General features: G+C 41.7%; 1 protein-coding gene across 1 annotated transcript in view; it reads left to right on the top strand.

The window, feature by feature from the left end:
- The window catches only part of RP1 (RP1 axonemal microtubule associated), a 668735-nt gene that overhangs the window by 120971 nt on the left and 520757 nt on the right, over window positions 1-27007 (top strand). The window contains exons 7-9 of the mRNA XM_088469748.1: window positions 8774-8925; window positions 13435-13513; window positions 15874-15949. Coding sequence (XP_088325874.1) covers window positions 8774-8925; window positions 13435-13513; window positions 15874-15949 — 307 coding nt within the window. The remainder of the gene's footprint in view (window positions 1-8773; window positions 8926-13434; window positions 13514-15873; window positions 15950-27007) is intronic.

The following is a 27007-nucleotide window of genomic DNA, read 5'->3' as shown; positions in this document are numbered from 1 at the left end:
GCAAAACACAATACATAGACAAGCCCTGGAATGTATTAGTGTGTCTCCATCAACAAATAGATCTTACTAACTGACTAGGGGTATATGAGAAAGATTCCTGGACTGCACACCCTAAAAAAAAAAAAATATATATATATATATATATATATATATATATATATAGTCAAATGGCTGGCACTCCACATAAATGCAAAATAAATTGCTTGCCTTGGTGCCTTCCTGGAAGTTCAATTGAACACCCACTTATATATGTAGCAAGGGAAAGGCGGCACTCACAGGTCTGATGAAATGAAAGAATCAAACTTGACAACTGTGTCTGCCTTGTTCAACATTTCAGTCTCACATGAATTTTATCAAGAACAAGGCAGACACATATATATATAATGGGAGGTGCTACCTGATGAGACTAATTGCAGGCACAGAAACAAACAAATCTCAGGTGCACAACTCAAAATAATTGATAATATATAAATGCAATAAAATTTTGCAGTGAATAAAGGTTTTTAGCATTATCATGGCCAAGGTTATGGGCCTACCCACCATATCCAGGTAACCTCTTTAGGGTAGGTCCCTAACATACTAGGGTTCAAATCCAGAGCGCAGGACACCTCCAAATTGGCCCAGCTAAGCTGCCCAAGGCATCGCCATAGTAAGAAAAGTGCAGTGTAAAAGAGATAGTTAAGAGCAGCCACAGCTGCATCCAAAGAATGAAAATAAAAAAGTGAAGTGCATGTATAATAAACAAACAGTGAAGGCTTAAATTGTGTTATAAAACAAAAATGTGTTATAATGCGGTGCCCTGAAAAAGATCAACCAAAGCAATCCAGGGGGACCCACGCCCCAAAAATTAACCAAAGTTGCACTACAGTATATAACTTGTAGGACCTAGAATTGTGCCTAATACCAGTGTGCATATACATTACCAGACCCTAAGCTTTTAAACCGAAAAGGAAGGGGTGCTAATCCAGACTGAGGGCATCTCCTTTCCCTCAGGTGTGCAATAAAGCACATTACATGGAGTATATGGGAAAGATTCCTGGACTGCACACCCTAAATATATATATATATATATATATATATATATAATGGGAGGTGCTACCTGATTAAACAAATTCATTTTGGAGACCTAAGATGCTGGCTCTTGGTAGTCGGGGGCTATAAATGCTTTAGCAGTGTTAGCAGTAAGACAGCAGGGAGCTCATTAAGCTTCCTAATGAGGGAGGAGAGTGCGCTATATGACAGATGGGAACAGGATGAGAGCAGCATGGCCTTGATGGAATACTCAGCTGCCAGCCAGGTAGTTAGTATTACATCTATTTTCAGAGCTTTTCTTATAATTCAAGAAAAATTCTGCTTTCCATTCAATGACAGTGCTGACCATCATTGCAGCCATCTCTCTCACTGTCCTGCTTTACTGTAATTAATGGAGGCTAAACAGATTATCCTCCTTACTTACCTATGCCAGCCAAGCTTCACGACCAACAATACACTATGAAAAGTTATTTAGTTAATAAGTAAACTAACATAGAAATAAACAGAAGTTGTTTTAACCAGTATTTTTTGGCAATCTGCTGTGGAAAATACTAATGTTTAACTGATATCTAAATTGCATAGTAACAATAATATAAAAGGTTGCTACATTGGGGATGTAGTTGACATTCCGGCGGTCGGGATGCTGGGGCTCAGAATACCTGTGCTGAAATCCTGACCACCTGCAGTATTAAAGTTAGGCGGAGGGTTAACTTTAGGGTTAGGCACTGGGGGAAGTGTTAGGGTTAGGCTGGGGGGGGGAATTAGGGTTAGGCTGTGGGGGGGGGGGAGTTAGGGTTAGGCTGCGGGGGGAGATTAGAGTTAGACTGCGGGAAAGGTGGGATAGGGTTGGCATCGCATCCTCCAGGATCCCGTACCCAAGCCCTACTTTGTACCCAGAAAACCCAATTACTGTAACAATGGTTCCACTTTCCTACTTACAATGCTTTTTGCAACTTCCAACAGTTTATAATTCCCAAATTATAATTACACACAGCTTTACTGTGGTGAGAGTTTGCTTCAAACAACATTCTGTCTTAGCTATTATTTTCATTGGCCAGCTAGAAATGTATTGTTACAGTGTCAAGCCACATGTTGGTGGTCAATAGGTAAAGGCACAAGCTAGGCTATTTTTACCAGGCTCTTTGTATTACAATGAACTTTCCTGGGACACGTTTGTTTTTAATATAAGAGCATTCTGATTTGTATTTATCGTCATTAGTAACTACTTAATTTATAGTACAATGTGCTGCAATAGTTGTCCATTCTAGGTATGATATTAGTAAGATCAGGATAGAAGTTTTACTTTAAAATGTACTTTATTCAGGTTGATTGAGCTGCTATATATGAAAAGTGTGCGCAATGCCTGAAACATGTTTAGCAAAGTAGGAAATTATGTTTATTACCTCCATTACCTACTTTGCCTGGGAATTGTATATTAGGAAATTAATTATCTACTTTGCCCTTAAAAACTTCTTAACCACACAGATCTTCCTCTAGAGAAGGAGGTTTCTCTCATGTCAGTAGCGACACTGCTAGTAACTGGGCCTGGTCAAGGATTCGTGAAATGCATGTGTAAGAGCAGATGCCAGAGTATGAAGTGTTTTTGTTATAGAAAGTAATGGCTTTGCACTCACTGAAGTCTCCCTTGTTGTAACAAGTGACTTAGGGGGAGATGTATCAACCTTGGAGAGAGATAAAGTACTAACCAATCAGCTTTTGTCATGTCACAGGCTGTGTTTTGATGATAGTTAGATGCTGATTGGTTGGTACTTTATCTCTCTCCAAGATTTGATAAATCTCCCCCTTTGTGTTTTGTTTTGTAAGAGATGAATTTGTTTTTTAATGATTTACAGTGTTATTTTGTGGCAACAAATAGAGCTACTGAGAGCCCTGGTGGGCCCAGATGTCGGGGAGGAGACACAGCCACACCCCTTGCACACTCTGGCCTAATGTCTATATATGTTGTGCACGGCAATGAAGCCGGCGTAGTGTGTTTTTGGTGGCGTGACCACATTATAAGAGGTGCGACTACGGCATAACGCGGGAGTGACTGTGCCACCCTGCAATACCGGGTTCTTCCAGTGACCCAGGTAATTACTACCCACTGCCCCCCTCTCAGTACCACTGGCAACAACAAGTGGTGTTTGATATATTTAACACTAGTGTTATTTTGTTTTTTGGGCGGATTCAAAATAGAGTAATTTTGTTTGGTTGGGGTGTTTGAAACTAAAAATGGTGTAATTTTGTTTGTTGGGGTGTTTGAAAATGCAATATTGCCATTAAACTTGTTTTAAACCTAATAAACTTTGATCTGTAATGGTGGCGTCAGGAGGGGGGTGGGGGCCACACCTGGGTGTCTCCCTTGGAGGGGGTGACATCAAAATGCTACATTCTCCTGCAGCACCTGGCTTCTGTCATAGAAGAGGAGTCGACAGTGCTGACTGCCCAGTTTCCGGGGGCAGCCCAGCATCTCCGGTGGTGCTGGGCTACCCCCAGAGTTAAGTCATCGGGAGCCCCCATGAGGCCATGCCCATGTATTTTAGGTCACACCCCTTTTTTGGGATAGTCAGAGTGCGCACCGTGTGTCACCACGCCTCTGATCTATAATAAGCTTTGATCTGTCAGATCTAAAACTCTTGTTATTTACTGTAGTTTTTTTAGGGGGTTGTTTAATACTATAACATATTAATTGTATTATTTTGAATTGTAGGAAGTGAAGAAGCAAAAAGTGTTCACCACTTTGCACAAAGGCAAAGTAGGTAACAGTTTCTTAATTACCTACTTTACCTAAACGGTACTGTGCACAATGCCTGGATGTATATATACATATATATCTATAATAAAATTATGAGAACGTTGTGTTGGTTCCAAGTTGGTGCAAAAACAACTTAACTGATTTTCTTGAAAACTGCATCATTTTGTAGAGGAAACTCCTAGAGATAACCTGCACTTTGTTTCATCTCAATCCGTCAAGTTAAAGCTGAGCAATAACAAAAACAAAATTTATTGACATTGTCCATGGTAAGGGGTGGGGTAGAGGTGCTTTGGACCTGCACTCACTTGAATAGGCTAGGCTACATACCGGTCTGTTCACAGTTAACACAGTGACATTGGTGTGAGTGGTTGGTGAAGGCACTACTGCCACCAGTCTGTATAGCGCTGCCGGTCACGTGGGCCGCTCCAGGGATGCAATGCAATACAACTAGAACAGCTGAAATAAGAAAAATGTTGGGCGAGGCCACGGGCAACATACATATATATATATATATATATATATATATACAGGGCCGGATTAAGGCTTGTGGGGGCCCCAGGGCAACTAAGTTGTGGGGGGCCCCTTGTCAGCCACACAGAGCCTACCTTCCCCGAAAGCCCCACACGGAGCCTAACCCCCTAAGCCACATGAAGCCTACTCCCCTAGAAAGCCTTAATGAAGCCTACCTACCTAGAAAAACTTACACAGAGCCTAACCCCCTCCCCCCAAGCTATACAGAACCTATTGCTCCCTCCCCGCCACTCACTTGATGTCCCGGCAGAGCTGGTCCTGAGAAGAACAGCCACAGCTGATGCGCCTCCACCCGGGAATAGGTGCCTCTGGACACCTTTTGGGGGGCCCCTCTGTGTGTGGGGGCCCTGGGGCGACTGCTCCTGTCATCCCCCTTAATCCAGTCCTGTATATAGATATCAGTTCTGGACTGGCCATCTGGCACTTCTGGCAAATGCCAGAAGGGCCGATGGCCAAATGGGCCGGTCCGGTCTCAAAGCCTGGCAGAGCAGCTTCACCTCCCGGCACTCTGCTTGGCTGGGATACTGAAAGATGGGGGCATGCTGTGAGACCAGACCCTGTGACTCGCAGCATGCGTGATATGTAACCAGGCCCCCATGAGACTAGGCCATGCCCGGCTGTATTTTATTATTTTTTTATCTCAATTTTATGTGATGGATCTGCACAGAATAGTCTAATTTGGTGAAGTGGAATGAGAAAAATATATATATAAAAAAGAATCTTATTAAATAAAATTCAGAAAATTGGCATATGCATATGTAATCACCCCTTTGCTATGAAGCCCCTCAAAAGTTCTGGTGCAACCAATTACCTTCAGAAGTCACATAATTAGTGAAATGAAGTCCACCTATGTGAAATCTAAGTATCACATGATCTGTCAGTATAAACACACCTTTTCTAAAAAGCCCCAGAGGCTGCAACACCACTAAGCAAGAGGCATCACACAATGAAGACCAAGGAGCTCTCCAAACAAGTCAGGGACAAAGTTGATGAGAAGTACAATTCTGGGTTGGGTTATAAAAAACTATCCAAATCTTTGATGATCCCCCGAAGCACCATCAAATCCATCATCATCAAATGGAAAGAACATGGTACCACAACAAACCTGCCAAGAGAGGGCTGCCCACCAAAACTCACAGACCGGGCAAGGAGGGCATTAATCAGAGAGGCACAGCAGAGACTGGTGTATCTGTGCATGTGACCACAATAAGCCGTACACTCCATAGAGCTGGGCTTTATGGAAGAGTGGCCAGAAAAAAAACATTACTTAATGATAAAAATAAGAAGACACGATTTGAGTTTGCCAAAAGGCATGTGGGCGACTCCCCAAATGTATGGAGGAAGGTGCTATGGTCAGATGAGACTAAAATTTAACTTATCGGCCACCAAGGAAAATGCTATGTCTGGCGCAAACCAAACACCTCCCATCACCCCAAGAACACCATCCCCACAGTGAAACATGGTGGTGGCAGCATCATGCTGTGGGGATGTTTTTCAACAGCAGGGACTGGGAAACTGTTTTGAGTCTAGGGAAAAATGGATGGTGCTAAATATAAGGATATTCTTGAGGAAAATCTGTTTCAGTCTGCCTGTGATTTGAGACTGGGACGGAGGTTCACCTTCCAGCAGGACAATGACCCGAAGCATACTGCTAAAACAACACTCGAGTGGTTTAAGGGGAAACATTTTGAATGTGTTGGAATGGCTTAGTCAAAGCCCACATCTCAATCCAATTGAGAATCTGTGGTCAGACTTGAAGATTGCTGTTCACAAGCGGAAACCATCTAACATGAAGGAGCTGGAGCAGTTTTGCTTTGAGGAATGGGCAAAAATCCCTGGGGCAAGATGTGGCAAGCTCATAGAGACTTATCCAAAGCGACTTGCAACTGTAATTGCCGCAAAAGGTGGCTCGACAAAGTACTGACTTTTAGGGGGGTGAATAGTTATGCACGTTGAAGTTTTCTGTTATGTTGGCCTAAATTTTGATTCACAATATAAAAAAAAAACACAACTTCACAGTTGTAGGCATGTTCTGTGAATGAAATGATGCAAACCTTCAAACAATCCATATTAATTCCAGGTTGTGAGGCAACAAAACATGAAAAATGCAAAGGGGGGTGAATACTTTTGCAAGGCACTATATACAAACACACACAAACATACACACTGTTTTCGTGAACTTTATTTTTTTTTAAAGTTACAGATTCAGCTGTTTTTTTTATTTAACTATTGTTATTAAACAATTATTAAATGTTGCATGGCACAGTGACTTCCAGACGTGATAAACTTGTTTCTTTTTGGCAATTTAAACTGTACTTGGATTATTTGTGTTTGTGTTTGAGCAATTGTGTAAAAATACAATGTGTTGTTTGTTACAAAAATATAATTTTCATTTAAAGAACTATTCAGCCTAAAATGCATATGACATTCTATAAAAGATCTACTATTAACTTTTGCAACTGCATACATTCTAAAGCATGAGAACTTCACATAACTAATAATGGCCCTCATTCAGAGCCGCTCGTTAGCGGCAGTACGCTCGTTCCGAGCGATGTTTGCACATCTGCGCATGCGTACGCTTTTTAGTACGCATGCGCGAACCAGTCAGTGCGGCCGAAAATCCTTTGTACGCTATATAGCGAGTGCCTGCTATTTTGAGTGACAGAATGAGGCGTATGTGGGTGGTAACAGGGGAAGGTGCTTGAAAATGGGGAGTGGAGATCAGAACGCAGGCGTGCTTAAAGGTCAAAACGGGCGTTTTATGGGTGTGTATATTTAAAACAGCAGCGTCATTGACCACGTCACTGGGTTATTTTATAGCCAGAACTGCACGCAAATTTGTGGTAGCAAACACCAACCACAAGAATAGCGAGCAGTTCATACGCTGGTCGATGTACTCGATTAATCTAATAAATAGCGGACATGACGTAGGATGCGTGCGGCCAGGGGGCGTTTTTAACAAATAAACGAGCGTATGTTTTGCTCGTTCGTTCAGACTTAGAGGTGTGAACACACTGCAATGTGCGTACGGATCATTTAAATAGCCACCCCTTGTTTTTAAACGAACGACCGCAAATAGCGTCCGGCTCTGAATGAGGGCCAATATCTTTAAGATAATCATTTTTTGATGTTGGGAAAATAAAATTCTTGCTATACGAATTTAGCTAATTTATAGCATCATGCTTGTAGAGTTCACCATTCAGTACAGTTGCCAATAATAATATTCTCTTCCTCATATCTAGTCTAAGAGATATCCTATTAGTTTTAATTAATCTCATAGTTCTCCCACAACACAAAAGCTTTAGGGTATGGTCTTGTGTCAACCAACATGTATAACATTACTGGATGAGGGACATGGCATTATTTAGTACATAGCAAGGACCCAGTGTAGTAGCAAACATATTGAAATAAATTTAATTATGTTTAAGGCAAATTGCATTTATTTCAGGCAAAATCTAAAGAAAATCACAGGAAAAAAAACATTTTTGAATGTGAATCGCCGCAAAACTCCATCCTGATGTGAAAAAAAAAATAATATTACAATGCAAATCACCAAATACATGAACCTGTCATTACAGAAACCACAGGTTAACCTGCTGGGAAAAAAATCCCAAATCTGAGGTGTTTATGGCAGACGAGATAGTTAAAACCGCAGCTATCATACTTTTCATTGTGTAGAGAAAAAAATTAAAAACCCCTTCCCACCTCCCCCTTCTCTATTGGGCTGTGCTACTTGACATCAGTTCCGGACCTAGTGATACCAATGCTACATTTAATATTGGCACCATCCTGGTACACGTTGCTGGTGGGTTCAGAGTTAGAAAAAAAAACATTTATCAACTTTAAAGTTATTAATAATTATGTTATACATAATTTTCTAGCCCCCTTAAAAATGATCAATATGCCCCTATAAATAATGTATATGTTATATAGTACTAATTATAGTACTATTTTTAATTAGTATGATATTTGTCCCCAATTAAATGTAATCAGATTGTTTGCAGATTATTATTTTTAAGAATGATCAGCCTACAAGTTTCTGTAGTGTAGTAGCAATTCTACTTTACTTTCTTGCTCACTAGAGCATCTCTGACGCAAATGAGGTAAGATTGGTAAGCCAGCCTACTTTAAAGACAGGCAGCCAATCAGTAGCAGTCTTATGAAAGAGTAATCATAAATAAGTAATAAAGGACACTTAAAAATCTCACAATATTACAATACTATGGGGTTTATGTAATAGGGTGCGAGTTACAGTCGATGCCGGAACTTCTGCGAGTCTTCCCGTACATTTAAAGTGGAAATCATTTTAAAGGCAAAACCAAGCTGGTTTTGCCTTTAAAATGATTGCCGCTTTAAAAACACGGGAGGGCTCGCAGAAGATCACAGAGCAGCTACAGCTCGCACCCTATTACATAAGCCGATATATGTGTTCCAATTAAATGTTTTCTCTTCTAGTGACAAAGTACAAAATTCAGGTAGTCACTGGAGATCTGTGGAATGCAGGAACTGATGCCAACGTCTACATGTCTTTGCATGGGAAATACGGTGACACGGGTTCCAGACAATTGCTGAGATCTAACAAGCCAACCCCTTTCCTTAAAGGACAAGTGAGTAATGCATAACATACACTCTATGCGGGTATATTTACTAAAGTGCAGGTTTTTAGAAGTGGAGATGTTGCCCCTAGCAACCAATCAGATTCTAGCTATTATCTTCTAGAAGGTGCTAGATAAATGTTATGTCAAATCTGATTGGTTGCTATGGGCAACATCTCCACTTTTAAAAACCTGCACTTTAGTAAATATACCCCATGTTTTCGTTAAATGTCATCGAAAGTTATCTGCAAGAACTTAGGGCCTGATTCAGAGCCGGATGCTCTGACAGAGCGCTCGCTCTGAATCAGAGCCGGCCTTCTTGTTTTTTAGAGCGGCCTCCTGGCCGCTCACATAGCTGTGGGTGACCACCCACAGCTATAGCGAGCGGCCAGGAAGATGTTCGCGATGGTCAAGACCATCGCGACCATCAGGCTTATGACGAGACCCTTGTGGTAGGGTCTCGTTGCCGCAAGCCCCAGAGAGCTTTCGGCTCTAACAGAGCCGAAAGCTCTCCCACTGATATCACTTGTGATGTCAGTGGGGCCGGCCCCAGACGGTAGGCGTTCCAATGGGAACGCCTCTGTCTGGGCAGCCACGCCCCTGGCCCGCCCACCAAAGGGGGCGTGCTGTCACTCAACATCGACAGCACGCCCCCTTTGGTACGAGACCCGGAGCGACGGAGTGCCCGTCGCTATGCGGGTCTCGCGCATGCGCACAACGGAGCCGGCTCCGTCGTGCGCATGCACACTGGCCTACCACTGACCCGGTTGCGAGAGCGCACAGCGCTCGCGACCGGGTCTGAATCAGGCCCTTAGTGTGTAGAAAATATATGAATACAAAAATGAAATAATCTATTTTGAACTATTCAAATATTTAATCATTAAAATAAACACCCACTGTATCATATATAATTAAACTGCTGTGCAAAATTAAATGGTTTCTAATTGCATGTTAGTAGATTGCTTTTGGTATCTTTTGCAGGATAGTGTAGCTCTGTTCCATGGTGTTTCATTTCATTGTTTTATATAAATGCTATTATGTTGTTGTTTTATTGCTTTATTGAGGATCATTGTTATAAAGAGGTAAAATTAATGTTAGGCCATCACACAGTGTCTTCAATTACACTATTAGGATTTTTAGTGATATTGTCTGGATGGGGGAAACGATATTTGCCGTAGGAAAAGATGAGGAGAGTTCAGTTTAGGGAGGAAGCATTATGTGCTTGATCTGGTGATCTGTGGAAATGTAATCTTAACTCTCAGTAATTACATTAGCCTCAGGCAAGACAAAAATAATTCTAGCTCCTGAACTATCCTTGAATCTAATATTATATCAAGCAACCCAAACTTCAGTTCTAATATAAGTGCACAGACTAATATCATAACTAGGCCAAGCCCTAAACCTTTTATTCTGTGGTAGGGCAACAGCAGTAAGGGTGAGGTATGAAGTGTCAACATTCTGAATGTCGACATGGACTTTAGGTCAACCATGCCAGCAAGCAGTATGTTGGCATTGTTAAAATGTCGACATGGTCATACTGTCGACATTTACATATTGACACCTGAATAGTTTTTCACTTATTTTAGCCTAACCCTAAACCTATGTCTAACCCTAAATTTAACCCTAACAATGTAACAATGTAGGCAAAAAACTGCATGTCAACATTCTGGGCTTTAAACCATGTCTTCTTTTTTTGGTGTTGACATTCAATATTCTGACAGGATTCCAGCAGTAATGTAAAACATATGGTGCTTTACTGATTTCTTGTGAAATGCTTATTAAAGGCACTATTGGTATTTCCCAGTAAACACACTTATCTATATAGTCTATTATAATTTATGATGAAAACAGTTATTGGTTTTAGTACAATTTTGCAGTCTCTTATGGGGGGTACACACTACACGATATGCTCTCTGAGCGATATCGTGTAGTGTTGTCCCCGGCAGGCTGTGCTCAATGTTGTTCATGACATTGAGCACAGCCGCTGAATGATATCATTAACGATATCGTTCAGCGCCGGGCTCTCTCCCCCATTCCCTGACATGCAGCAACCTGACGAGATCGTCAGGTTGGCCTGCATGTCAGCCCGATGAACGATGATGACGAACGACCCGCGGGAACGCGCGTCGTCGTCATCGTTCATCTTTTTGGTGTTAAAAATGGACGATAAAGTGGACGACGGAACGATAACAATATCGTTATCGTTCAGTCGTCCACTTTATCGTCCAGTGTATACGCACAAATAGGCTGGGTACACACGGTACGATGTGTACCCAGTGATGAGATCGAGGATCTGATGGCCGACATATCGGGCGGTCCCCACACAAGGAGCGATTCGGTGCCCTAACACCCGATATGCCGTAAATAGACCAGCATGTATCGTTAGTCGATTCTCCAGATCTCTTGTGTATGCAGAAAGATCTGCAGGAGCGACAGATCACCCCATGGGAGTGCACAGCAGACGATATCATGCCCACACACGGAACGATATAGCTGCGATATCGTTCCGATCCATCGGATCGGCTGCTATATCGCTCCGTGTGTGGGGGACCTTTTGGGTCATTTTACTAAACAAGCTACTGTACCACTTCTCAGAGCTTTTAAGTATGAAATTTAAAAAGGCAATATCATTCAATACATTGTGTTTTGCTTTGGATTAAATATCCCACTTAAACATATTGAGAAGTGTTGGCTTTTGTAAGTCCGTTCTTAAAGGTATCCCTTAAGGTGCATACACACACAACGATTTTTTGAACGATTATCGTTAAACGATAATCGTTTGTAAAAATCGTTCACTTTCTGAGTCAAACGATGAACGATTTTTGTTCATGCGCGTTCACGTTTGTAGTTTGTAGCTTGTAGTTCAGTCAGACTTGTCAACTCAACGATTTTCAGTAAGGGAATATGCAAAAATCGTTTGTAGTTCTAAAAAAATCGTTCATTACATTTAAATGAACATAGTAAATGAACAACTTTAGTAAACGATTTTAGTTCATTTTTTCAAGGGAGAAAATCGTTTACTAAAATCGTTCATTAACTAAATCGTTGTGTGTGTATGCAGCTTAAGTGTTTGCTGCTTTATTGTTGGAGTCACAGGTGTTATAGCTATATCTTTTCTCCCTCATGCTCAATGACTTGCAACATGCACTTGCCACAAAATAATAGGGAGTTGTGTTACAACTATTGAGCGGATAATGTTGACTAGAACCTAGGTACCACGCTCCATGAGAGAATACAGCAAGACACATCACCCTAGCTGGCTGCAAAGCTCTTGTAGATATACAGTGAACAAACAAAACCAGACAATCCCTGTCAAACTGGAAGAATACATTTTACTTGACACTAACCTATACTTTAAAAGTGCTGAAGATATGTTCATATTTAGACAACCCTTTCATGATATACCTGCACTTCTGTTGGCAAATGGGAGAAGCTAACTCAGGAAAACCACGTTATATAAAGTTGGAAAGCTACATCATGCAGCTCACGGGGCATATCCATAATAGTTTTTAATATAAAGGTATGACGTTTTTTAACACAAAGGTAACATTGGCCTACTAGTACTATTGAAAATAGAAGTACGTACCCTACTGGACTCAGGCCCTGATCCTGAGATGGATGCAGTGCTGCTATTTACACAGTTGAGTGATGTTTTGCTACTGCGCATGTGTGAAAGTCCAAGAATCCCTTACTGCGCACGTGCGAACCCAAGTGCCATCCTCAATTGTGTACGGTATCGCTAACACTTGAGAAGGAGTTTGCGGTTACTGAGCGTATCAGGGTTGGCGACTGGGAGGTGACAAAGTGTTCGCAAAGAAGGTCCGTTTCATGGGTGTGTTATGTGAGTGTGTCTGGGAACTGCTGCGTTCCCAATTGCAAATACAATGCTTCCGAGTTGGATTAGAGGAGAGTAGCTAGAGTAGACCCTAGGATACTGCAAATATCGATGGTGTGACCGATTTTGCATTGATGTTGAAGTGTTTACAATCTCAATCACAAATGCACAGACCAGGGCGTCGCACTGCTCGTACACTGCATCGCACGTTGGAGCACAAAGGGAAGGCTGAGGTGAGCATTTGCATATTCCCATAACCACCAATGTTACAGCGTGGCTGCATTACTACCATCTCTGAATCAGGCTCTCAGTCCTCTAAATAAAAATGTCCCACCCATTGTCAGCCCCATGATGCTGGTTATATTACATTGATGGACAGAACATTCCATGTTGTTAATCCTACAATGTAAGTACTCCATCATCACCATGTTCCTACTGTGAAGATTCTATTTGATATAGTTAGAAATAGAATCCAGGCGGTACAAAGCAGCATGATGTATTTCCAAATCAATACGATAGTCTAACATAATAAAGTTCATCATAACACAGTCTGGATATATATATCACACTTTTAACCCAAGTGAACTAAACATTTCCAGTACATTTCAGAACTCACCAGCAGAATAGTCTGAAATGAATTCAATTTCCATTCTGTTATTTTGTTTGATTTTTTTTTTTTTTGCTAGACTGATACTTTCTATCTGGAAGCTGTGCACCTTGGTGACCTACACACCGCCATCATAGGTCATGATGGACTTGAACCAGGTAAAGAACATTAATTCTCCTTAACACTCAAATAAAGTTTGTTAAATTATAGAGGTAGTTTTAATTATTGAAAGTATATGGTAACTGGAGATGAGCAAAACTCCAGCAGTTTGATGCGTAACCCGACTGATGATTTTGGGTGAATAGTTAGATTTTTACTAATCCACTTAAAAAACTTTTATTTATTATTATTGCTTTTTTATATAGTGTTGATTGATTTTATGCTTATCCATATCTGCTGTACAGAGAACATGCAGTCATTTACAGAATCAAAAATTTTTTGTTACAGTGCGCTACCATGTAGCAGCCGGTAAGGGATTGTCAATCCCTGAGTAAAAACAACTAAAGTGCAAATAAATATAAAGAACCAGCACTAATCCAATGATAATATTATTGATAATTAATAAATATATCTGAGGAACGGATTTGTCAATAAAAGCAATAATTTAATAAACCTTATAGAATTAAAAGAGCTACAGTATTAATAGTTACAGAAATTAATTGCAAGAAACATCCTGTAGGTGGTATTGTCTCTCTTGTATAGTTTATGGTATTAGGACTTGCTCCCAAATGACTGAATATCTGAATCACAGAAATAGTTACCAAACAGTGGATTGAAATGATGACAGTCCTCTTAGCGTGTGCTGCTTAAATGCCTGGGGCTGTGTAGATGTCCACTTGTAGATGTAGGTCCAAAGTCTATATGGGAAGCTTGTTTAAATGTCCAAAAATCCGTGAAGAGTCCAACCGTCCAGGATTACTTACCAACCTGCCAAGTTTTTGTTGTGGGGCTTAACGCGTTTCGCTGGATCAGTATCATCCAACTTCATCAGAAGCATAATACCATTAAACACAGAGGCTCTTTTTATACCCTGTAAATTACTGGAATCTAAAACACTTGTATAAAATATATAACAGACACATCCGTTTTTCATAAATTCTAACTATAAAAGTAAAAGGAGGCAATCTTACCTAATAAATGTTATGATATATAGATGGTTCTATGAAACTTCCATATCTTTGATATTTTGATTCTCCAAGAGCACGTCAACATGTCGATCATGTGCTCATGTTGCAGTCACATGCTCAAAAAGGACCTATCCTGGACATTGTCCCATATCCAAGTGACCAAGCTGGGGTAGGGTAACAGATATCCCCGTAGATGTAAATTTCCGGTCATGTGGTTTCAGTGATCACATGGCTTAATGACGTTCCCCTTAATTATTGGCTGTACCGTTCCCTGGCAACTCCGGCATACACATATCACGTCATTGCTGGCTTTGATTAAAAATCATAATGGCCAGTACTGGTTATTCCCTAACAATCAGGGGCCCTGTTTATCCCATAAATATACTCTATTTGGTCTCTTGGATACGGGGATTCCATAACCAAGTTTTTTATACATAAAGGTCAATCATTAACTATTAGCCGCACAAAACATAACTGACATACATAGATATATACAAATATGTTAATACATTCAAACAAGCATGTATGTATATTAGATAATATAAAACATCATATCAAGTATATTATAATAAACAATTCATTTGCCTTGCCATATGCAAATATGTCAATAAAATTAAATATGTATGTTTGTATATTGGATAATAGAAAGCATCATACCAAATAAGTTATAATAGTCACTTAATTTGCTTTAATATGATGATGATACATGTGAGTGACTATTCTGGACGTATACACAGATCATTTATAAAGACCTATATGAGTGGGTCTCTTAATCAGGCCATATGATCCCCCCCTACATGTCACATTTCTCCCCCCTCTCCCACCCAAAACCACCTACAGGATATTTGTTGCATTTCATTTCTATAACTATTAATAGCTCTTTTAATTCTATAAGGTTTATTAAATTATTGCTTTTGTTGACACATCCGTTCGTCAGATATATTTATTAATTATCAATGCAGTCATTTACATCAGACTTTGCACAACTGGGGTCAAAACCACATTTAAATATTTGAGTGTGACATTTTTTTTAAATGTCTTAAATGGCCACAAAACCCTAAGATTCATAGAAATTGAAAATATGCTGAAATGTTTTGCTCATCTCTAATAGTGATAGTAAAGGAATGAATCAAATGACAAATAGTTAAACGGCAGATTGTAATTTCACAAAGTTACCCAAATTGCATTTACTGTGTAGCCATTTACTTATTTAACAAATATCTTTTCTACCATAAGCTGAGTATAATTTTATATTATAATAAACAGCCTTCAAATTGTTTAATTTGGTTTAGAATACATTTTCATCCATTACACAACCACAGTATGGGTTTAATAAAAGTAATGTGGATCTTACTTTATCTCTTTCTTGATTTACTATTACAATTTTATAGGCAATGGCTGGTACATGGAGAAGGTGATTGTTCATGATGAGTTAAAAGACAAGGAATACACTTTTTTCTGTTACAGGTTGGTTCAGTTAAATGAGGTAGTTTTTGTCTTACTTTATTTGATTTTATATGGTACATTTCTGTATGAAAGCACTGTAGTAATTATGTGAAAAATAATGTATACTATAGTATTGGGATGGAATTAGCTTTAAAGCCTTTGGTCAATGACAGTGTTTATGTGCACCTAAGGTCTCTGCCAGGTAAACACAGACTTTTCTCAGTTTACATGGTCAACATTTAGCCACCCCAGCACTTCTACAGCTACAGGAAAGCATCTTCTAACTTTTTTTATTTTAGTAGCTAAATACACAATAACTCAATCTTTGTATTGTCTAGATTCCTCCTGAGCTCCTGTTTGAACTTCCCCTTCTACTGTAGGACACCCCACAGCTCCTCCACATAGCTCTCCATTGAGTCATCTCCTCAGATGCCCAATGAGATTTCTGAGCTCCTCCATGAGTTCTTTTCACATTTACTCACTGAGTTATCTCCTGAGCTGCCTCCTCAGCTACTCACTGAGCTGCCTGAGCCCCTATGAGCTGTCTTAGCATACCCTCACTGAGCTAGCTCCTGAATTGCCTCCTCAGCTACTCACTGGGCTGCCTGAGCCCTCATGAGTTCTCTCCATAGCTTCTCACTGAGTTATCTCCTGTGCTGCCTCCTCAGTTACTCACTGAGCTGCCTGAGCCTACAGAAGCTCTCTCCATAGCTCCTCATTGAGTTATCTCCTGAGCTGCCTGAGCCCTCATCAGCTCTCTCCACAGCAAAGCTCATCACTGAGTTATCTCCTGAGCTGCCTCCTCAGTTACTCACTGAGCTGCCTGAGCCCCCAGGAGCTCTCTCCACAGCTCCTCATTGAGTTATCTCCTGAGCTGCCTCCTAAGCTACTCACTGAGCTGCCTGAGCCCTCATCAGCTCTCTCCACAGCAAAGCTCATCACTGACTTATCTCCTGTGCTGCCTCCTCAGTTACTCACTGAGCTTCCTGAGCCTAAAGGAGCTCTCTCCACAGCTCCTCACTGAGTTATCTCCTGAGCTGCCTCCTAAGCTACTCACTGAGCTGCCTGAGCCCTCATCAGCTCTCTCCACAGCAAAGCTCTTCACTGAGTTATCTCCTGTGCTGCCTCCTCAGTTACTCACTGAGCTTCCTGAGCCTAAAGGAGTTCTCTCCACAGCTTCTCACTGAATTGCCTCCTGAACTGGCTCTTCAGCTACTCACTGAGCTGCTTGAGCTACTTCTAAGATGCAGATGGCTGTGGTCACAAACATTTTCAATTGTGTAAGGGTGTATTGAGATGATCCAAAACTGCAGGTACAGTACTGAATTAATTGAAAAATGGTTCCACCTAGCATACAACCACTAATATATAAATATATATATATAAAAAATGCAATACTAACATAGCTTTATCATGCTTAAAAAACTTTATCATAGGACACTCACTGATCAAAAGCCTACCTTGCTAAATAGAGAAAAAACACATATATCTGTCAATTTCTACCTTTCTAACTCAATCACCCTAGTTCAGAGGTTCCCAAACTCTGCCATTACAGTCCAGGTTTTAAGGATATCCATGCTTCAGTCCAGATGGTTAAATTAAATTGACTGAGGTACTAATTAAGTCACCAAGCTTTAGCATGTATATCCTTAAAATGTGGACTGTAGTGGCGGAGTTTAGGAACCACTGCTCTAGTTAGATTAGAGAAAGCTAAGGCATACTGTACAGTGTAGTACAGCTTTAGAAGGGAAAAACTCCTTGTGTCAGGACAGGAACACTTGATTTTGTGGTGCTGGTCCCTTGCTTTGCTTGTCTGTCACTACAACATATACTGTTTTAACTTGAGAGGCTATTCCAGGGTATTTCTTAATACTTCAGGAGCTTCCTAATGTTTGACATTTAACTATGCTGCCTTCAGCCTGCACTGACTTTGGCTTGTTCCTGCTTCCCTCAAATCTGGCAACTTGACTGCTTTTGTGATACCATACAGTATATGTTGCATCTTGTGGAAAAGCAATACACAGCTCTTACCATAAATAATCTCTTTCATTGCTGGACTTTAAATAATTTTCCATCCAGCTGTAATGGGCGGAATAGGGTTGTAATGACAACAGCTGTTTCTAATCCCGACAACGCGAGCCCAAAAGGATGAAATGCCGACACCGGAGGTAAGTAAAGCTAACCCTCCCCTCTACCCCCCTAACCCTAACCCTTCCTTAGGGGAGCCTATCCTCCCCCCCAGTGCCTAACTCTAACCTCCACCCCCCGCGGTGCCTAAACCTAACCCCCCCTCCCCACTCCCTAAACCTAACACTCCCGGGGTTGTGCCTAACCCTAACTTCCCCCCGGGGATGCCTTACCCTAACCCCCCCTTTCCCTAGCCTAACCCTCCCAGGGTGGTGCCTAACCCTAAATCCCCCTCCCCCATGGATAAGAAGACACATGCCCCAGACTTACATCATTCGGACCCGCGTCCTTCTGCATTCCGGTGTTGGGATTATGATAGGCTTCGGTATCTCGAAGACTATCATACAGTCAGGTCCATAAATATTGGGACATTGACAGAATTTACATATTTTGTCCTCTATTCACCACCACAATGGCTTTGAAATGAAATAAACAAGATGTGATTTAACTGCAGACTTTCAGATTTAATTTGAGGGTAATTACATCCAAATCAGGTGAACGGTGTAGGAATTACAACGGTTTCTATATGTGCCTCCCACTTTTTAAGGGGCCAAAAGTAATGGGACAAACTAAACAATCCCAAATCTAACTTTCACTTTTTAATACTTTGTTGCAAATCTTTTGCAGGCAATTACAGCCTGAAGTCTGGAACGCATAGACATCACCAGATGCTGGGTTTCATCCCTGGTGATGCTCTGCCAGGCCTCTACTGCAAATGTCTTCAGTTCCTGCTTGTTCTTGGGGCATTTTCCCTTCAGTTTTGTCTTCATCAAGTGAAATGCATGCTCAATCGGATTCAGGTCAGGGGATTGACTTGGCCATTGCATAACATTACACTTTTTAGCCTTAAAAAACTCTTTGGTTGCTTTTGCAGTATGCTTCGGGTCATTGTCCATCTGCACTGTGAAGCGCCGTCCAATGAGTTCTGAAGCATTTGACTGAATATGAGCATATAATATTGCCCCAAAACACTTCAGAATTCATTCTGCTGCTTTTGTCAACAGTCACATCATCAATAAATACAAGGGAACCAGTTCCATTGGCAGCCATACATGCCCACGCCATGACACTACCACCACCATGCTTCAATGATGAGGTGGTATGTTTTGGATCATGAGCAGTTCCTTTCCTTTTCCATATTCTTCTCTTCCCATCATTCTGGTAAAGTTGATCGTTGTCTCATCTGTCCATAGGATGTTGTTCCAGAACTGTAATGGCTTTTTTAGATGTTGTTTGGCAAACTCTAATCTGGTCTTCCTGTTTTTGTGGCTCACCAATGGTTTGCATCTTGTGGTGAACCCTCTATATTCACTCTTGTGAAGTCTTCTCTTGATTGTTGACTTTGACACATATACACCTACCTCCTGGAGAGTGTTCTTGATTTGGCCAACTGTTGTGAAGGGGTTTTTCTTCACCAGGGAAATAATTCTTTTGTCATCCACCACAGTTGTTTTCCGTGGTCTATCGGGTCTTTTGATGTTGCTGAGCTCTCCGGTGCATTCTTTCTTTTTAAGAATGTTCCAAACAGTTGATTTGGCCACAACTAATGTTTTATCTGATGGGTTTGTTTTGATTTTCAGCCTAATGATGGCTTGCTTCACTGAAAGTGACAGCTCTTTGGATCTCATATTGAGAGTTCACAGCAACTGATTCCAAATGCAAATGTCACACCTAGAATCAACTCCAGATCTTTTACCTGCTTAATTGATAATGAAATAACGAGGGAATAGCGCACACCTGTCCATGAAATAGCTTTTGAGTTGATAGTCCCATTACTTTTGGCCCCTTAAAAAGTGGGAGGCACATATTGAAACTGTTGTAATTCCTACACCGTTCACCCAATTTGGATGTAATTACCCTCAAATTAAATCTGAAAGTCTGCAGTTAAAGCACATCTTGTTTGTTTCATTTCAAAACCATTGTGGTGGTGAATAGAGGCCAAAATCTGAAAATTCTGTCAATGTCCCAATATTTATGGACCTGACTGTACATCCCTAGCCGGCATTCTGTCGTCGGTATTTAACTACATCCCGTAACAGGCATCCCTGTATTTCCTGTGAAGTCTTTCATCTGAACAGGTTCTTATAGCATATTTACCAGCAATGTTTCCTCTAAACAGAGTAATCTGGAAAGCAAGGACTTAAAGGATGTATATAATCAAAACACTACCCTAATTGGCTGCAGTCTCAGTTTGCTGGATTTTCCCTAGAAAGTTACATTTTGGACACTATCATGATAATATCCTGCTTGATGCAGCAGATTGGCAGAACTCAGGGTACACCACTTTATCCCTTATGCTGGCCATACACTAGCGCAGTTTCGTGCCGAGTGTATGATTTTAGACGCCTCGTACGACGTATTGTGTGGAAATCGTGTAGTATTTAGGTAGGAATACGATCCGATGCGCACTCCAGCCGCTCTTCTACGTATCTTATGATCAGACATGCAGCCCATATTATCCGTCATAATCGTATGCAGATCATGCTGTGTATTTGCGCATGCGATGCATCGTGCGTCCGACCGTCCAAGTGACGTCATTTAAATCTATTATGATCGCATGTTTTAAGTGAGACACACGATCGATCGTATCACGACCTGTCGTATAGGGGCGAATGATCGTATGTACATCGTGTGTTCGATCGTCCGATTGGTGTCATTTAAATCTATTATGATTGCATGTTTTAAGTGAGACACACAATCGATCGTATCATGACCGATCGTATAGGGGCGAATGATCGTACGTGAGATCGTATGTACATTGTGTGTCAAAAAGCACCAAATCATGCGGCCGGGACTGCCAGGGAGTTCAACGGAAATCGTATGATGAATCGCATCTTATGCTGGTCGCACTAGTGTATGGCCAGCATTAGTCCAGCCAGTGTACTATGAACCATTAAATAACTAGTCCCTGGACATTGTCTTTTAGCAAGTTACTGTGTATATTCAATTATATATTGTATATTTCTTGACCAATAGCCTTTAATTAATGTTATGCACATTTAGGGCACTGTGTGAGATGTTTTTGAAAAATTGGAATATTCTATATTCACTGACACCTCTCCATCAAATTATATACTCACTCAATAATGTTTTTAATACAGACTAGAGCAGGGGTATTCAGCATGTGGCCCTTCAGCGGCTGTAGAACTGTACATCCCAGTATGCAATGCCACAGTTTTAGCATGCCCTAATAGCAAAACTGTGGCAGGGATGCATAGTACCACAGCAGCTGAAGGAGCGCATATTAAATACCCCCGGATTAGAAAATATCACTTTTGAATTTCACCAATTCATTGGTTCCATACTAAGCATACTAAAGTTGTGAAAAAGCAGGACCACTGACATGCATATCAGAAGAGACCCCGCCGCTAGGGCTGATTGGTCAGATCCAGTGTGGTATTGCTAATATGACTGGATAATGATTACACACACAGGGGCCCATTTATCATTGTATATTTGCGGCAATATCCCCAAAAACCCACGTTTTTGGTGGGTTAACCACAAATATTAGTTTTTCCCCCTGATGTATGAAGGAGGGACCACAGCAGGTATCTCCAATACCTGCTATCAGGGTTTAAAGTGGGCCGTAACGGGGCGGAACTGCGTTCCGTCAGTTCTATTTGGAGGCGAAACTCGTTCCGGTCTACCTTACCTGGCCAGTCAGCAATACGCAGGGAGGCTCCATTTGCTGGGCGCCCGCTGAGATTTTGTTACCAGCGGGTGCCCAGCTCTTTCCCCTCAGCAGCAGCCAGAGGCTGGAGCTCACTCCTGAGCTCCACGGGAACATGACGTCTCTCCCATAGTTCAGAGGAGCTGTCGGACCAGACAGCAGCGGACGCAGGAGCGGCGCTTAAGGTAAGTATAGTGTTTGTATTTTTAATTGTATTTTTTTTTGTATAAAGGGGAACAACTACTGGGGGCACTGCTAATGGGAGCATTACTACTGGGGGCACTACTACTGGGGGCACTACCAATGGTGGTACTGCTAATGCGGGCATTACCACTGGGGGCACTACCACTGGGGGCATTACCATTGTGGGCACTACTACTGGGGGCATTACTACAGTGGGCACTACTACTGCAGGCACTACTACTGGGGGCACTACTACTGGGGCATTACTACTGGGGGCACTACTACATGGGGCATTACTACAGGGGACATTACTACTGTGGGCACTACTAATTTGGGCATTGCATAAGGAGCACTACATAACAGGCACACTACTGTGGGCACTGCATAGGGGCACCACTACTGGGGGCACTGCATAAGGGGCACCACTACAGGAGGCATTGCGTGTAAGGGGCACTACTGCTGTGGGCATTATGTGTAAGGGGCACTACTGCTCTGGGCATTGTATAAGGGGAACTACTGTGATCATTATGCGTATTAGGGGCACTACTATTGTGGGCATTGCGTATAAGGGGCACTATTGTGGGCATTGTGTAAAAGGGGCACTACTGTGAGTCATAACATGACTAAGGGACACTACCATGTGGTGTAATGTGAATCAGTGGCACTATGTGCGGTGTAATGTGAATAAGATTGCGCTATGTGGAGTAATTTGAATTGGGGATACTTTTGTGTGACCACGCACCTTTCTTTTGAGACCACGCCCCTTTCTGCGGCACGCGCCTACGGCATTTGCTGTTCCTTTATTCAAAAGCGCAGAGGATGGGGGGGGAAATTTACCAACATATTGGCCCTACAGCTAATGCCATCTGCAAATGGTGTTAGTCACTGTAGCCTATGGGCTACACATTGCATAATTAGCAGCAGAAATAGTGGCCCTGCATGTGCAGTCAGCGGGACTACGCATGTGCAGTAGCCCCGGCAGCTCTCCGGGCACACCGCAGGAAAAGGCCCCTTTTAGAACCCCTGTCCCTGCATGTGCCGGATAATACATTCCGGCGATAGGATCGCGTCTTGCAATGCGATCATGGGCGGCAATGTCATGCCCAAATCATACAGCAATTGCTATCATTAACAAATGGGGCCCACAGTGAGATCATCATCAGTCTCTCATGATATTGTCCACTAGACTGGTAGCTGTGTAGACACCATAAAGATATATCTGCAGATGATGGTTGCTCATACACACTGACCAACTATCACTGCCATCTGGCCGGGGGTCATGTAGCGCCCCCCTCCCCGGCGGCCTGTGCAGCAAGTGTACTGGCAGTTGGCTGATTGCCTGTACACACAGCACAATGCCCCATTATCTGCAAATATAGCAACACAGCCGACGCGATATGCCTGGGCATTACGTCGTTCACTGACATATCGCTGGTACACACTGGCCGACGCACCCACGAAATATCGGACGCTCAATTGAATGAACGAAATAGCCAGGGTGTACCCAGATTTAGTCCTCATTGTGATATATTAGAGCCTGATGACAGTGAAACCAGTAAACTGTCAGTGTATTCTATAGCTTCTACTGTAAAGAGATTGTTTCCATCTCTTCAAATAAGTCTCATGTTGTCATAATTGGAAAACCAGTTAAAAGTTGGCTATGGATTAATTGAAACAGTTCTTATTATGGGATAGTTGAGTCATTGCAAACAATGATGTGCCATACCATCCAATCCATGGCATCTGTCCAATCTGTCTGGGATCGAGAACACATTTATAAACAGACACTTTTATGCATTTGTATATGTGCTTATATTGATTTTTCCTGGAAGCCTGAAACAATATTCATTTAAATGAGATAATGTACATTGTTTAAAAGGTCAATAAACTATGTGAACATTTCAATTCTACCATTAGAATGATTATTTGTCTAGAATTAACAATAAGAAGAGTAAGAAGATATCAAAAGTCACTTAGTTGCTTTTTTATCATATGAAAGTACTTTGCTGGGCCCATTAACGGCCTACTGTTAATTTTTAATTGGTGAGACAGTCACATGACCCTTATACCCCTTTTACATCGAAGCTAAAACCCGGGTTATTGCAGGGTTAACCCGGGTAGCTCCTTGGTGTAAAAAGGGGAGAGGGTTGGATCGCCAGATCGAGTGACCCGGCAATGCAACCCAGGTAAGTTGCAGGGTTTAACACGGGAGTAACCCGTGAAACCCTACAGTGTGAATGGCGCGCTCTGGGTCACGTTGACCTGGAGTGCGCCGCATGCCAGCCGAACGGTCCGGCTTCAGTAGCGCTTGGAGATGACGTCATCCCCAAGCGTCCACTTCAATGCCGGAAAAGCTGGGTTTATGCAGACCCGACTCGGTGTGAACGGCGCCGACTCGGGAATATCCTGGGTCGTCGCTGGCTAAATTCCTGGTCTCATACGGATTGGAACCCTGTTCCAGCTCCGGGTCAGACCAGGAATTTAGGTGTAAAAGGGGTATTACTCTATACCTGGAATAATGTATGATTCTCAAAGCCTCACTTTGATGGGCAGACAGCGAAAGACAATAATCTCAGAGTTAAATACAGTATTTCCAGATGTTGGCAGACGATGAAGAACAAAATAAATGCATCATGCTTGTGAACTTTTCATTAAAGGAACAGTTGAGCTGCAGAACCCTTTCACATGCCGGTTGACTGAGAATGAACCTAATGAAATCTTGCTAGGGATTGTTGTTCTACAATTTAATATTCTGAAATTATCAGTAAACCAGCATAGCTTTATATCCATGGCATGCAACTTAATTTCTTCAAAGTCTGACATGAAAAATAGTGTAATCATTATAGAAGTCACCATGTTTTTCTCTAATCAAATTGTGGGAGCTACCGTATATTCTATTTGAAAAATAAATATTGTAAAAAAATTAGAAAAATCTGTTAAAGAACTGCATGCTGCTATCACAATGGACTTGTTACAGAGACCGCCATCTTTCCCAAATCTGTCCTTAAAACCAATCAGTTGAAATCAGTCCATTCTAAGGGGTATTTTTTACTAAAGTGCTGGTTTTTAGAAGTGGAGATGTTGCCCATAGCAACCAATGAGATTTTACTTAACATTTATCTTGCACCTTTTAAAAGATAATGGCTAGAATCTGACTGGTTGCTATGGGCAACATCTCCACTTCTAAAAACCTGCACTTTAATAAATATACCCCTAAGTATATTGAATCAATGACATTTTGTGGTATATTTTGAGTTTTGTGTGATTTCACATTTGATTTGCATTCAGTTTTCATTTAAATTTGCCTTTGGAGATTTACTAAAGACAAAACCGAATGTCAAATCGAATAGAAAACTGAATCCCACTCAAATCCCACTCAAATAAAAAAGACGAGAAGTGTCTCTGCCTCCGCCTCTCTCAGCCAATGAATGGTTCTCATCATTGGCTTCAATGGTGAGAATTGCTAGGTTACTAAAGGTTACCTAGCGGTTCTCACCAGTTCTAAGTACTTATATCCATGGGTCGGGACTTCACATTTTTTAATTTTAGAAAGACGTGGATGCATACATGGAGAAGAGGACGTGTACAGGGATTGTAGGTGAGTATGTGTCAGTGTGTGTGGGAGTGTAATAAAGTTCTGCTTTCATGTTGTGTGTGTCTTGTGTTTATTTTAATATTTCTTGTGCAGGTGAACTAGAGGTACCAGCGGCCCTTAATACTCTGCATGCTGGTACTTGTGGTTCTCCAAGTACCAGCATGTGCCGGAGGCTTGCTGGGACCTCTAGTTTGCCTGTAAAAGACAATGTTATTTAATCTATTTTTACACAGAATCAACCCGGCACCCACCAGCCAGGGGAGCCGGGGATAGCTCTGGGCTGTCAGCCCAGGCCTGGGGTGCCCTGGAGAGGGGTAACCCCTTTATTGGGGGGATCCCCACCTCCCCAGGGATCCTCGGCCTGGCCTGACTAGCGGTCAGATATAATGTTTTGGCCAGGGGACCCAATGAAAGGGTACCTCGGCTGTGGCATTACACCCTCACTAGAAAGAGTCTGGTTCTGGTTTTGGAAAATACGGGGGATCCCTACGTCTTTTGTCCCCCGTATTTCCAAAACCAGGAATGGCTCACAGAACCCAGTGCTGGTTGTGCAAAATATGGGGTACCCCTACATCTTTTGTCCCCCATATTTTCACAACCAGGACCGGCTCTGAAAAGTCTGGTGCTGGTCGTGCTTTTAGGGGGGACCCCACGTCATTTTTTTTTAACACTTTACAAACTTTTTACACACAGAAGCATGCGTGGATCTCTCTGATCTGTGCATGCATCTGTGTAATTCATACCTGCTCATGCTAAAATCGACAGCATGAAGCAGGTCTATTATTTTGGGGATTTGAAGTTCGATTTTGTGTTCGATTTGGACATGGGCATGCATAATCGAACAAGAAATTACTATTCAAAATCAAATTTGATTTAGAAAAGGCTTCCAAAATCAAATATAAGTAAATGTGGGATTTTGACAGGGATTTCTACATTCGATTTGATTCGATTTCAGATGAGCTAAATTGAATACAATATCAAACTGTGATAAATATACCCCTTAGTGTGTTGATTTACTAAACATATAAAAAGGAAAAGTGGGTGTTTCCCATAGCAACCAATCAGACTAGCTATCACTTTCTAGAATGCACTTGATAAATGATAGCTAGAATATGATTGGCTGCTATATTCGACACCTCTAGTTTACTTTGTAGGAGTCTTGGTACTGTAACTGCCACTTAGGAGTAAATTTACTAAGAATCGAGCCTGATCGAGTTTCTTTTTTTTTAAACTCGATTTGCATTGCCAAAACTCAGGTGATTTTCCCGTTTTTAAACTCGCAAATTTACTAAGAAGTGAGTTGGCCAATGGTGAAGCAGATTGAGATTTCTCCCCCGAGTAGCAAGTTTAGATGAGATTACTCACCCGAGATTGCAGTGTTTTCTCTCTGCAAAGCTCTCCCGGGCCAGCAGCCTGCACATATCAGTAAGATATGTGAAGGCTG

The sequence above is a fragment of the Taudactylus pleione genome, unplaced genomic scaffold (genome assembly GCF_031769625.1).
Source record: "Taudactylus pleione unplaced genomic scaffold, aTauple2 ptg000093l, whole genome shotgun sequence".
Lineage (NCBI taxonomy): Eukaryota > Metazoa > Chordata > Amphibia > Anura > Myobatrachidae > Taudactylus > Taudactylus pleione.
Note: the sequence above shows the minus strand (reverse complement) of the source record. Positions and strands in the feature narration are given on the sequence as shown.